Source organism: Mercenaria mercenaria, chromosome 3 (assembly GCF_021730395.1).
Source record: "Mercenaria mercenaria strain notata chromosome 3, MADL_Memer_1, whole genome shotgun sequence".
Lineage (NCBI taxonomy): Eukaryota > Metazoa > Mollusca > Bivalvia > Venerida > Veneridae > Mercenaria > Mercenaria mercenaria.
In genome coordinates, this window is record NC_069363.1 from 39,279,241 (window position 1) to 39,293,883 (window position 14,643).

General features: G+C 35.8%; 1 protein-coding gene across 4 annotated transcripts in view; it reads left to right on the forward strand.

Annotated features, from left to right (window-relative positions):
- The first annotated feature begins 1,060 nt into the window (after positions 1-1,060).
- The window catches only part of LOC123531717 (lanC-like protein 2), a 32,508-nt gene continuing 18,925 nt past the window's right edge, over positions 1,061-14,643 (forward strand). Inside the window, exon 1 of one of the 4 annotated variants that reach the window (XM_045312928.2) lies at positions 1,061-1,282. In XM_045312928.2, the coding sequence (XP_045168863.1) occupies positions 1,199-1,282 (84 nt within the window). In that variant the 5' untranslated portion in view covers positions 1,061-1,198. Of the gene's footprint in view, positions 1,283-2,390; positions 2,436-14,643 lie in introns of those variants that run through there. The other 3 variants (XM_045312929.2, XM_045312926.2, XM_045312927.2) reach the window with 3 other exon arrangements.

Genomic DNA, 14,643 nt, shown 5'->3' on the forward strand with positions numbered 1-14,643 from the left:
AAATATACATACCTTTGGACTAGGTGGAGTATGTGACTCTGTTGAATTTACTGCGGGAATCCCTGCAGCTTCTCTTAACTCTTCTAGATTAACATAGTCACCATCTACATCTAAAACTGATGGTCTGTTGTTAACATTGCTAGTATAATATTGCACTTTAATATCCTTGGAGTCTGAATTCCCTGGTTCTGTCATGGAAGGAGCATTGACATAATCCGAATCGTCATCTGAATCAACAGAACCTTTGAAAGTTGACATCATGTTGTTTCTAACTGCATCATTTAAAATACTATGTGTTTGTATACTAATGTTATTGCCTACATGTCCTAGTTGTTGTGAAGTTGAAGTGCCACTTACATTTGACAATATCTCAACATAAGTGGATGGAACATAAAAGGGGCTTTCCGGAGAGTCAGGGCGACAAACTTGCCACCATTCATTTCCATCAGAATTTAACAGATAAAAAATCTCATCGGTTTTCATCCATACTTTGGTTTCTTCACTGTCAGCATGGTAGTCATAATCATAGAGAACTTTAACTCTTGGAAAACTGTCAGCAGTAAAATTGGTAGCAGGTGCAGCCATTTTTTTCAGGTTACTTCTTAAACTAGTTTTTTTAAAACTGAAAAGGATGTTTTAATGGGTAAGGTGTACAAGATAAGTTACCACATATTTCATACTCGATAAAGCACAGTAAACCATTTCATTCTGGTGTAACTATATGACACGGAAGCTTGTTTACATATTTGTCTTTTTTGACAGGTGCACATGTATTTTCACAGTAAACATATTTTCAGTTTGTGCTCTGACTTCAGTCTTTATTATAACAGTTAAAAAGAAAGTGATTTAGCTTTCTCTCTATAATGGTTTGGCAATTTTGGATGGGATTATACGGTGTACAACAAACTTGAAAACTCCTTAAAAATACGGAAGCACTTCTTGTTTTTCACCCTGACCAGTCTCGAGTATAGGAATTTGTTTTGAACGAATAAATTTTATATATGAAAATAATTTAAACGTAGGCCTACGTAAAATTGGTGAATTGTAATAAAATATTTTCGAATAAAACAAAACTTTTATTAATCTGAAGATTTATTTTGAATACAGACTATGTATCATTTCACTAATAATTTTCGTTCAGTAATGAAGATCAAAGTAGTTGAAGTGCACCAACAGTTTATTTTATTTATTGTAAAACATGGAAAGTGTACAGGATGACAGGTGTTTTTCTAATACGTTTCAAGAATATAAAGGCGAGAACATGCTTAGAGAAGATGGGCGGGTATGTTAGGTCATACTAGAAAAAGAATAAGCTTATTGCGTTACTAAAGTATTATAGCAGTCGGCTGTTACATATTTTGGATATTTAGTTGGAAATGTCTAGCCGTCCGGTAACCGGACGACTAGCCTGCGTTCTAGTCGTCCGGTTACCGGACGGCTAGCAAATCCTCAGGGGATTTTCTAGTCGTCCGGTAATTGATTTCTTAATGAATAAGTAATTAATTTATATAGTTTTAAATGTTATTTACTTAAAATATCAATACTTATCTGATTTTTCAGTCGATTAAACGCAAGAGATCGTGTTTGTTTACAAATCCGTTGATATTCTATTTTTAGAAATGATAAAACATTGATCGCCGAACGTCCGTATAGTATGCTATTTTGTAAAAAGTTATGTTTTTTCTAACGGCCTAAACTTTAATTATTAAAACACAAATCTATATATATATTTTGAAGAATGGAAAGCTTAAAAAAGCAATTCATTCATTAATTTTGACTATAATTATTTCAAAATAAAATGGGTTAATTATGAACGCTTAACTACTGTTTTTCTTAAAGTTTTGAACATCACGCAGCCGCTTTTGAAATTAGTTGTCATTTAAAACAGTTATAATATTCATTAAAAAATATTTGAATACTAAAATATGAAAATTTGAAAGTACTTAAAAACTGTTTTAATTTTGAAAATCCAGTGAAAAAGTTGTTAAAATAAAAAAATTCCGTTCCCATAAAAGCCTCCAGATGAACAGATTTTAATAAGTGACGTCACGTCGATCTCGCCATTATTGAGTTCGGCAAACTTCCATTTTATCGGCTGAATAATGCAATGATTTATTGTAAATGTTTATATAGTATGTATTTTGTTTGCAGATAAGTATCGATATCTTAAGTAAGTAACATTAAAACTATATAAAATCATGTCTTATTCATTAGGAAATCAATTACCGGACGACTAGAAAATCCCTTGAGGATTTGCTAGCCGTCCGGTAACCGGACGACTAGAACGCAGGCTAGGCGTCCGGTTACCGGACGGCTAGACACTTCCTATTTAGTTTGTGTATACTAATTTATTTTAGGTCGATGTTGAAACAAGTTCTACAACTTACATAAAGCACTCATTCTTGATGGACCCACGAGGGTGTGAAAGAAGAGAAGTCAGTTTCCCTTGTTGTAGTCAAAATAATTTGATGGTCAAATCATTTTATTAGCTCATCTGATTTTTTGAAAAAAAATGATGAGTTATTGTCATCACTTGAGCGGTTGTCGGCGTCGGCGTCGGCGTTGCCTGGTTAAGTTTAATGTTTATGTCAGCTTTTCTCCTAAAGTATCAAAGCTATTGCTTTGAAACTTGGAATACTTGTTCACCATCATAAGCTGCCCTTACAGAAGAAAAAGGCCTGCTGCGTACTCTTGCTGTGTACATTCAGCGTATATGATGCGTACATGATGTGTACTGAAATCAAGGGCTTTAAATAGTACGCAGGATATACACCGCACATACACCGATAGTACGTTTGTAGTACACTTTTGACATGCAAATGAGCTCTGCCGCGTACTACTTGCTGCGTACATGCTGTGGACTACATAGTACACAGAATGTACGCTGGAGGAATTTAGTATGCGAGAAATAGTACGCAGCATGTACGCGGCACATACACTTTTCACATGCAAATGAGCCTGCGGTGTACTACCCCTGCGGCGTACATGCTGTGTACTCCTGCGGCGTACATGCTGTGTACTCTTGCGGTGTACATTCTGTGTACTCCTAGCCCGAGTCCTGCGGCGTACATGCTGTGTACTCCTGCGGCGTACATTCTGTGTACTCCTGGCCCAAGTCCTGCGGCGTACATGCTGTGTACTCCTGCTGCATACATGCTGTGTACTCTTGTGGCGAAACTGCTGTGATAATGTAAATTCCTTACCCCACCAACTTTCTTATGCAAATGCTGATCATTTGGACAGAAAAAACAGAAAAAAGATAAGTGACATGCATCAATAAGTATTTACCCTTACCAAAATAATGTAGATTGATGTTATCAAATAAATTAGTATGCTTTTCTTCATCCACTTTTCAATGAAATAAATCATTTTTTGTAGCATGTAATTTGGTAAACATCTGAAGAAAATGGCGTAACTGCATCAAGGGGAAACAACTTTAATGCAACTAAATATAAGTGTTATAAATTTCGAAGTATCTGCGGTGTACATGCAGTGTACTATTTTCTTGTACAAGTCCCTCCTGCGTACATGCAGTGTACTCCTTAAATTTTCAGAGTCTGTGCTGCGTACTTGAAGTGTACTAGTGACCTCCTGCGTACATGCTGTGTACTCTTCGAAATAGTACGCGGCATGTACGCGGCATGCGGTGTATGTAAAATGTACTCCTCTGGTGTACTACTGTGTTCGCGGCATATACACAGGAAATACGCAGCATGTACGCCACAGAGGCTTGCTTCTGTAAGGGTGACTCTGTATAGCAAGAAACATAACTCCATCTTGCTTTTTGCAAGATTTATGGCCCCTTTTGTACTTAGAAAATATCAGATTTCTTGGTTAAGTTTTATGTTTAGGTCAACTTTTCTCCTAAACTATCAAAGCTATTGCTTTGAAACTTGGAATACTTGTTCACCATCATAAGCAGACCCTGTACATCAAGAACCATAACTCCATCTTGCTTTTTGCAAGAATTATTGCCCCTTTTGGACTTAGAAAATCAGTTTTCTTGGTTAAGTTTTATGTTTAGGTCAGCTTTTATCCTAAACTATCAAAGCTGTTGCTTTAAAACTTGCAACACTTGTTCACCATCATAAGCTGACCCTGTACAGCAAGAAACATAACTCCATCCTGCTTTTTGCAAGATTTATGGCCCCTTTTGGACTTAGAAAATATCAGATTTCTTGGTTAAGTTTTATGTTTAGGTCAACTTTTTCTCTTAAACTATCAAAGCTATTGCTTTGAAACTTGCAACACTTGTTCACCATCATAAGCTGACCCTGTATAGCAAGCAACATAACTCCATCCTGCTTTTTGCAATAATTATTGCCCCTTTTGGACTTAGAAAATCATTTTCTTGGTTGAGTATTATGTTTAAGTCGACTTTTCTCATAAACTATCAAAGCTATTGCTTTAAAACTTGCAACAGTTTTTCACCATCATAAGTGGACACTGTACATCAAGAAACATAATTCTATCCTGCTTTTTGCAAGAATGATGGCCCTTTTTAGACTTAGAAAATCGTGGGTAGGACAATATTTCTATTACACAAAAAAAATCAGATGAGCGTCAGCACCTGCAAGGCGGTGCTCTTGTTTTATATGTGATGGGCAATCTAACCGTTAAAACTTCTAAGGACCAAAATTCTACCTGTATTCTACCTGTATCCAGGGCCATAAGCTTTAATGGCCCCTCTTGTCAAGTTCCTCTTCATACAATCCTCTTCTCTAAATAAGTTTTCGTAACATTAATGTTCTCTTACTGCGCTTAATAACAACTAGGCTTGAATTTCCAAAGAGCTATAGAAATAAATAGATCTGCAACTTGAAAGGCATATATAAAGAGCAAATCTCGCCAAAAAAACGTGACAACTGAATGAGATCTCGTTTACCAGAAGTGACGCGTTCTCCACGCGCCATTTTGTATGCGAAAGTAATCATTCATCGGTAAATTAATTATCACCGTATGACCACGCTTCTTTTGATGGTAAGAAACGTGTACTCTATGTCTTAAGACTATTTCACATTAAACTAATATTGTTTTAGAAGCTAACATGTATTTTAAATGTAGTTTTAAAGGTACAACTTGTAACTCAATGCTCGCCGATGTTTGTTTTTACTAAGATAACGCCGATTCACGCTCTGACACGAGATCAGGCGAGATTACAGCCAGTTGCCATTCTGTGTATTTTATACTTCTTTGGAATTTCTTAGTATTCCAATTCTCTTCATTTAGTAGACTTCTAAATTGATTAAGATTAGTTGCAAAAATTGTTTCTTCTGTTAAATTATTCCAATAAGCAATTGATCTCTGACTGAAGGAATTTAATCTCATATTATGTTTACACTTTTTGCTTTTAAACTTCAGATAGAGTCCACGCAAATCGTCCTGAGCGAATGAAAACAAATTGTCCCACTTCAAATCATAAAGATTGTGAACTGATTTATAAATCTGGGGCCACTATCTCGAACGTACCTTAAGTCCTAAGATGTTCGTAAAGGGTTCGTAAGGTATTCGTAGCAGATATTTTCTCTATCTCGAAAGCCTCGTAATTTACGACACTTCGTAATGTCCTCGTAAGGCTAAAAAATCCACCCCTTAAAGTTCTCGTAGTGTATAAAAACTTATGTATGTCTGCCTGTCTGAAGGTGAATATGTTTCTTTCTTATTGTAATATGCTGAAACTGTTGTAAAAATATTTACTGAAGTTGTCATTCCGTTCGTTTCTGTCAAAGAACATGAATATATGTCATATAGATGAATAAATTTAGTGCTTTCAGTCCGTTTTTTTTTTCTTTATTTCACAGAGAAGGAAATGCATTAACGTTTGTCCGTTTGTTCGTCAGGGCTATCGTTTTAACAGTTTGTCAGATTTGCATGGCATTTGAATTGTTAGGACTGTGCTTTAGCTCAAACGGCCCCGTTGGAATCAACCTGTAACAATAATTTTTGGTAATTGGCACCGGCGGTATTTTGATATGATAAGAATTTAAAATGTACAACTAAATGTTGACTTTTACCACTGTGACAGTTACTGTGGTATATATTTACTTGCGGATGCTATTCGTCAAAATGGTGTAGGAAAAAAGGCAAACGTTACAGTCATTTTTTAAAAATCACATCGAAAACTTACGATGCACGTTATATACATATTTTGTATCCTTTGAGATACGTATATCACAAATATGGTTGAAATATCCTATCACGGAATATTACTGTATCATAGACATTTACCCGTGGACTGTAATAACTGGTGAGACTGAATTATGTTTCGGACTGCCAGCAGTAGAATTCTTAACATCGAAAGGAATTGCATTGTACAAGACTATATATTGATTTTCATACTGAACGCTACACGCGCATCCCCGGCTATGCTAGCTTGATAGATAGAATACACAAGACCCGGTCAAAGTAGGCTCGAATACCGAGCGAGGCGTTTATGGTTTCCGTGATGATTTGCTAAAGACAATACATCTAAGTTCATTCATTTTCCACCTCTGCATAATGTGGGGGAGTATCTGTAAGGAATCAAAGAATACTAATACATATTATCTCGAGCGCATGACATCTTACTTCAAGCGCACGACATCTTTATCTCGAGAGCACGACATCTTATCTCGAGCACTTGATATTTTATCTCGTGAATTGTACATTTTATCTCGTGCAAACAACATATTATCTCGTGCGAACTACATCTTATTTCGTGCGCCCGACATCTTATCTCATGTGCATGACATCTTACCTCATTCACACAACATCTTATCTCGTTCGCATGACATCTTATCTATATTTTATTAGGGCCTTTTTGTGAATTCAGGTCATCAGTGAAAATATAAGGACGAGTAGATAATTAGTGTCCCGCCTATTCAGATTTTATTTAAACTTTCCTCAAGTACAAAGGGGAGTGGTGGTCTAGTGGATAAGGTGTCGGCAGCTCAATCCAGGGATCATGGGTTCAAGCCCCACTGGGGTCACGACCATGATTTCTCATATGACACCAGTACTGGGTTTTCCAGGAAGCGGACTCCAGAGTGGTTCCAATAAGCTTGAAGCTTTCACTACAATCAAGCTAAACCAAATTAGTATAAACTTAAACTCAAGTACAAGTTTATCACATCATTTGGGGGAGCAGTGCACATAACTGATCATCCTTTTGTCAAAATTAAAACATAATCATTCTTACTGCATGTTAGAATAGCAACAAAATGCATTTTGACTGATTCGCACATTGTCAGAAAAGTTATAAAATTGGATGCATGAATAATGGGGAAATAGAGAAATTCTTTGATATATGGGCGGAGCCTACATACTTAATCTTTATTTTGTCAAGGATTTAAATTTATTCCTTTGTGTCATCGCAGAATTTCCCTTACAGAAGAAAAAGGCCTGCTGCGTACTCTTGCTGTGTACATTCAGCGTATATGATGCGTACATGATGTGTACTGAAATCAAGGGCTTTAAATAGTACGCAGGATATACACCGCACATACACCGATAGTACGTTTGTAGTACACTTTTGACATGCAAATGAGCTCTGCCGCGTACTACTTGCTGCGTACATGCTGTGGACTACATAGTACACAGAATGTACGCTGGAGGAATTTAGTATGCGAGAAATAGTACGCAGCATGTACGCGGCACATACACTTTTCACATGCAAATGAGCCTGCGGTGTACTACCCCTGCGGCGTACATGCTGTGTACTCCTGCGGCATACATGCTGTGTACTCTTGCGGTGTACATTCTGTGTACTCCTAGCCCGAGTCCTGCGGCGTACATGCTGTGTACTCCTGCGGCGTACATTCTGTGTACTCCTGGCCCAAGTCCTGCGGCGTACATGCTGTGTACTCCTGCTGCATACATGCTGTGTACTCTTGTGGCGAAACTGCTGTGATAATGTAAATTCCTTACCCCATCAACTTTCTTATGCAAATGCTGATCATTTGGACAGAAAAAACAGAAAAAAGATAAGTGACATGCATCAATAAGTATTTACCCTTACCAAAATAATGTAGATTGATGTTATCAAATAAATTAGTATGCTTTTCTTCATCCACTTTTCAATGAAATAAATCATTTTTTGTAGCATGTAATTTGGTAAACATCTGAAGAAAATGGCGTAACTGCATCAAGGGGAAACAACTTTAATGCAACTAAATATAAGTGTTATAAATTTCGAAGTATCTGCGGTGTACATGCAGTGTACTATTTTCTTGTACAAGTCCCTCCTGCGTACATGCAGTGTACTCCTTAAATTTTCAGAGTCTGTGCTGCGTACTTGAAGTGTACTAGTGACCTCCTGCGTACATGCTGTGTACTCTTCGAAATAGTACGCGGCATGCGGTGTATGTAAAATGTACTCCTCTGGTGTACTACTGTGTTCGCGGCATATACACAGGAAATACGCAGCATGTACGCCACAGAGGCTTGCTTCTGTAAGGGTTTTGATGCAGTTTTTATCAGTTTAATATTTACAACTACAGTAAACCTCGCTTATAAGGAACAGCTTGGGACCTCTAAATATTGTTCCTTTTAACCGAGGTTCCTTATATCCGTATAGCGAACTAGTTCCTTGTAACCGAGGTTTGTATAACGAACACAATTTGTATAGTGAACACTATTTGACTGATGTTTGAAAAGGGCTATGTGTTCACACTCCGGGCCGACCATGAATCTTTATGTGAGAATGTTGCAAGTCCTTTCCTTGAGAAATGGTAAATAAACTGCCTGCATGTATATGACTGAAATAGTGTTGAAACACGGTGTCAAACCTAAACTAAGCCAAAATGTACGTCGGTAAGAATGACCATAATTCGTATTTATTTTTGTCGGTTATTACCTTGCTTTTTTAGAGAGCACTACATTATGACTATAAGATATGTTGCAGTTTCTGCCCTTACCTTGCTCGAGGATAGACATCAATACTAATATAAAATAAATGTTCAAATTGATATTTTGCGAACATTGTCATGTACATGTACAAGGGAAATATCGTATAGAACTCAAATCTTCAAAAGGAGCAACCGTCATTAATATCGCAAAATCAAAACAATACATACGGATTAATGCGTAAATTGTACCTACATAGTTTTGCTATCCTGCTATAATGTAATACAATTGAATATTTGGTAAACTGGACTGTTTGCTATTGTTAATCACACGTAATTAGCACATTTATTTAGAATAGTATGAGACAATAATGACCAATATTAATATCCCAAGGTTTGGTGACCGTTACTGATTTTCGTTCACCTACCTAATACATGTAGCTCTTGAACATAATCTTGAGTAAATATAAGTCTACTATCGTATAGTATTTGGTAAATGTTAATGATGATTTTTATTGTATCCGTAAATAAACAAATTAAAGATCATAGTTCTAAATGAAATATTTGTTTGTTCATGTGCAAGAAGGCGCGTGTAAGTGCCGACGTTACTCCGACGCCACAAGCGATTCTCCTAATTATTTCCGGTTTTCAATAATTTTTTATTCTTTATGTCTGTTCGCTATAACCGAGGGGTTTTCCATTTAATTTCGTACTTTGGGACAGGAAAAAGTGTTCCTTATAACCGAGTGTTCCTTATAACCGAGTTCCCTATAACTGAGGATTTTTACATTGAATAAAGAAGGAATTAGATCGGGGAATTGAAAACTGTTCCTTATAACCGAGTGTTCCTTATATCCGAGTTCCTTATAAGTGAGGTTTACTGTATAACGAAAAATAAAGTAAATGTTCACAACGGAAAATGTGGTCAGTTCCTATTTTGAAGACATTTTTTTCAAAACATCTACATTCTGTAACCGGTAAATCTCTCACTTTGACCTCAGCACCACAGCCATTAAAAATAATTGTATACACACAAACAACACGCATATGCACACGCACATATGCAAGAACGCATGTGCGACCATGCACCCACACACACACACAGCACACACAATGACGACCAATAAATCCACATACACGCGCAAGCATGCACGCACGCACAACGACAACAAATAAATGAACACATATTAATTGCACTTGTTTTCCTTATTAGCTGACCTGTCACATAGTGACAAGGTGAGCTTTTGTGATCACCCTTCGTCCGTCGTGTGTCCGTCCGTCTGTCCGTGCATCCGTCCGTCAACAATTTCTTGTCTGCACGATAGTGGTTTCATTTATGATTTTATTTTAACCAAACTTGCACACAACTTGTATCACCATAAGATCTCGGTTCCTTTCTTGAACTGGCCAGTTCCCATTATGGGTTCCAGAGTTATGACCCCTGAAAAGGCCAAAATCAGCTATTTTGACCTTGTCTGCACAATAGCAGCTTTATTTATGATTTGATTTTTACCAAACTGGCACACAACTTGTATCACCATAAGATCTTGGTTCCTTTCTTGAACTGGCCAGATTCCGTTATGGGTTCCAGAGTTATGGCCCCTGAAAGGACCAGAATTAGCTATTTTGCCCTTGTCTGCACAATAGCAGCTTCATTTATGATTTGAATTTAATCAAACTTGCACAAAACTTGTGTTGCCATAAGATCTCAGTTCCTGTATTGAATCGGCCAGATCCCCTAATGGGTTCCAGAGTTATGGCCCCTGAAAGGGCGAAAATTAGCTATTTTGACCTTGTCTGCACAATAGCAACTTCATTTATGATTTGATTTTAACCAAACTTGCACACAACTTGTATCACCACAAGATCTTGTTTCTTTTCTTAAACTGGCCAGATTCCATCATGGGTTCCAGAGCTATGGCCCCTTAAATGTCCAAAATTGGCTATTTTGGCTTTTGCAGTCATATAGAGACTTCATTTATGGTTTTATTTGATACAGACTTCCAAAATATCTTCAACAACAATAAATCTTGGATTCCATGACAAATCAGATCCAATTGTAGTTTCCAGAGTTGTTTTATATCTGAATACCTCTCCTGATTGTAGTCAAAATGGATTTATATCAGTAAGTACTTACAGGACTTATTTGAAATTTCATTATTGTCATTAGTTGGACCGAGCCAATCAGGGTAGATAACTATGGACTGATTTTATGTCAAATTACCTCCCTTCATTTCAAATTAAAATTGGTATATCTCCGTAACTAATGAAGATACTGATCTGAAATTTCATTTATGTCAACAGATTTATTTGGCAGATCCTTCTTTTGTTAACTTACAATAATTTTCTTTTGAATTACTTCCCTTTTACGTTACTATAAATAACCTATTTTTAGTAACTTTTTTATTATCGGCCGTAGGGAAAAACCAAGACCACTTTTCTGTGGTACAACATGGATGGTACCTCCAATTTTTAGGTGTATATTGACATATCTGTAACTTGTAAGAATTTTGTTTTTCTTTTTGGTTAAATTTCTTTCCTTTGTTGTTCCTGTCCTGACTTAGATATTTTTTCTGAGGACCTTCTTGTCCTCAAGTGCAATGATAACAGGTGAGCGATATAGGGCCATCATGGCCCTCTTGTTTTCATAACTTGGTATTACATGTATCATTTCAAGAAGATAAATGTCATAGAAGTTGCTGACTATATATACATGTATTATAATTCATGTTTTATATTCATAAGGTATGTAAATGTATATTGTGTATATTATAAAAAAAAATCAATTAAAAAAAAGAAGAAATGCATGTCCTAAACATACCACCGTTAAAATTCACTTAAAGTGGATATATTTTCCCATGTTGTTAAGCAATAAACAGCTAGTGGGCTATAAGTACACGCGCAGTTGTTCAAAAATGACGTCATTAAATGGATTATCCTTGACTTACGATATCGTAACTAACTTACAATACCTTAAGTTATGAGTGCTTTACGAGGGCGTTAAGAGGTGTTTGGAGACAGCCGAATAAATTTACCTTAGTCGTACCTTAGGTTTATCGTAAACCATACCCACGGTGGGGAAACCAAGAATGCAACGTCATCAAAAAGCAGCGCAAATGAGCTGACCACACACAAATTTACGCCGATTCAGGTAAGAAAAGTCTTGTAACTTTTTTATTACTGCAGCTTTCGACTTGAGATAAAGAGCACCGTACCCGGCCTGGAGTATACTATTCTGCGGTAGTGTTCCATATTGTACGTATAGCTTGGTTTTTGCTCGAAAATGCGAACAGTTGGCAAAGAGGGTATGAGCTGTACCACACTTTTGTCTAAGAAAGTGAGTTTTGACCGTATTTTCGTGAAATGAGGACAAATTTGACGCTCATTTAATATCAGTGACGAGCATAATAGTCAACCATTGTTTTATTTTGCTATTTACAAGGATATCTGACGATATTTTATTTAAAACAAACAGCATTATTAAAATGAGAACATCCACACTGACGACTTTGTTGGAGAACATCCACACTATTATCATGCACTATTTAAAAATCTAAGACAAAACCGTTTTTGTTTTAAAATCTGACATGTGAAAAAGTAAAGTAAAAGTGATAAGCTTCATTGCATTCAATATGCGCGTCATTGTTATTTTGTTTCAGATGACAGTATTTGTTTCTTTTTATGACATAAATTTAATAATGTCAATTTGAAAATATTGTTGCAATCCGTAGGGCGTTTGATCTATATAAATATTTAGTAGAGTAGATTCTACATGAATAAGATCGTGTTATATATTATATAAATATTGCATTCGTGAGAGGGTGATATGAAAAATGTTCACCGCGAGATATATGAATATTGACCGAGGCGCCAGCCGAGGTCTATATTCATATTTTGAGGGGTGAACATTTTCCATATCACCCTCTCACGAATGCAATATTTATTTTATTATACCGAAAGATTATAAGGGTCAAAGCATTTACTGGAAAATCAACATAGTAATTTATTTAACATTAAAAGTAATTACTAACCAAATAATGAAGACAGAATTAAAGAGTCCTTACTTGTTAGCACTTATAATTTGTGGCGACTTTGCCGTGTAATAAGACTTTTTTGATAGATTTAACCGAGACGTTTATAGCTGTCCCCTATATTTATTCTAATATTTTAACATTGCGTCAATCAGTAGCGTTCGAAAAACGGCGATAACTTTCTTTTTTCTAAACGAAACATATAAGTGTGAGCACTCATTTTCTTAGTTAGATCATTTCCAAACTTATTGTGGTAGTTTCGATTCAATATTTGATGAAAAATTGTTCTCGAAATATTTTGCACGTAGCATAAAAAAGAAAATACGGCCGTGCTCGCACATGCAAGGGCAGCAGAAAAGGGTAATTTAATCCTAAAGTATAATTATATAAGCGCCTCGTCTGAAAATTAATCGACTCACTCTTTTAATCAATGCAAAAGTATCAATCTCTCAACGGGTGATATGAAAAAAATAATATCACATGCGCAGAAAAACAAAATAACGCTGTTGCGCATGTGATATGAAATTATGGATCATATCACCTGCGCAGAAATTGAAAATAATGATTTTGCGCATGTGATATAAAATCACTGGGGAATATGATATATTATTCTAGTTAAACTAATGGGAAATTTGCATTGGACATTTATGTGAGGTATAATAAAATATAATATATAATATAAAAATGGAAAAGAAAACATAAATCTTTTTTTCCACCTTTTTAGTGTTTGAAATTATTTTTCTCCAATGTCATTGCAGTATTTTTGGAATTATGGGGAAATTAATTTCGGTAAATCAACATTTACTTCCAGTCGTTTATAAACCCGCTAAGTCACATACTGTACGCGGAGCTTAAATTTGTTAACAAAAAATAATTTTAAACACTGAACAGGTTAGCCAATAATTTGAAAAATAAAACTTTTCATTCCATTCAAATTATTTTGGCACCAATTACATATGCGAGATAACAAAGTATATGTAAATTTCTTTTTCCAAACCACAAACCTATACTTAAACACCTTTACAATTTTCCTGGCTGAACTACTATTAACGAACAATACGGCTCAAGCTCTATAAAACAGTTTGAAATTATTAAGATCTGATAATGTGAATAGGTGTCCGCAACTAGTAAATTTATTAAATACAGTATTTAGTGTTTGAAATTATTTTTTTGTCCAATGGCATTGCAGTACATTTCAAATTATGGGAAATTTATTTTAATAAATCAGCATTTGATTGAAGTGCGATATTAGGGGCTAAGCTTCAGCCGGAAAACCTGCTCTGCGGGAACACTTAGACAGTCACAGCGGAGAGAGAAAACCAAGGATGTGAGGAAGTGTGGAAAGGTGTATAAATACTGACGAAAGTTTAAGCGTCACATGAAAATCTTTCCCGTATGATGCCTAAGGTAGTTCTACAAGTTCGGATCCATTTTTTCTTCACGGATTTGAAATTTGATTAAACTCCGATTTTTTCCAAATTATAGAATAAACTTGCAACTTTTGGCAAATTGATAGTGTCATGTGATTTTTCTGCTAAACAAAATGTTTTGACCTTAAGTAACTTTTTGTAATATGTGCCAATAGGAAACCATCTTTTCAAAAGTAAATTGTCCCCAGTGAAGCTTTTAATGAATCTTCTCAGCCGAAAATATAAGCTACGGTCTTATGTGTACCTTTATTTAAGTTTATACAGAATTCATTTTAGGTCAATTGTAAAGGAAGTTCTACAACTTATATTATTCACTCTCGACCCCTCATTTTTGATAGGATTAATCGCCACGAGGGTATG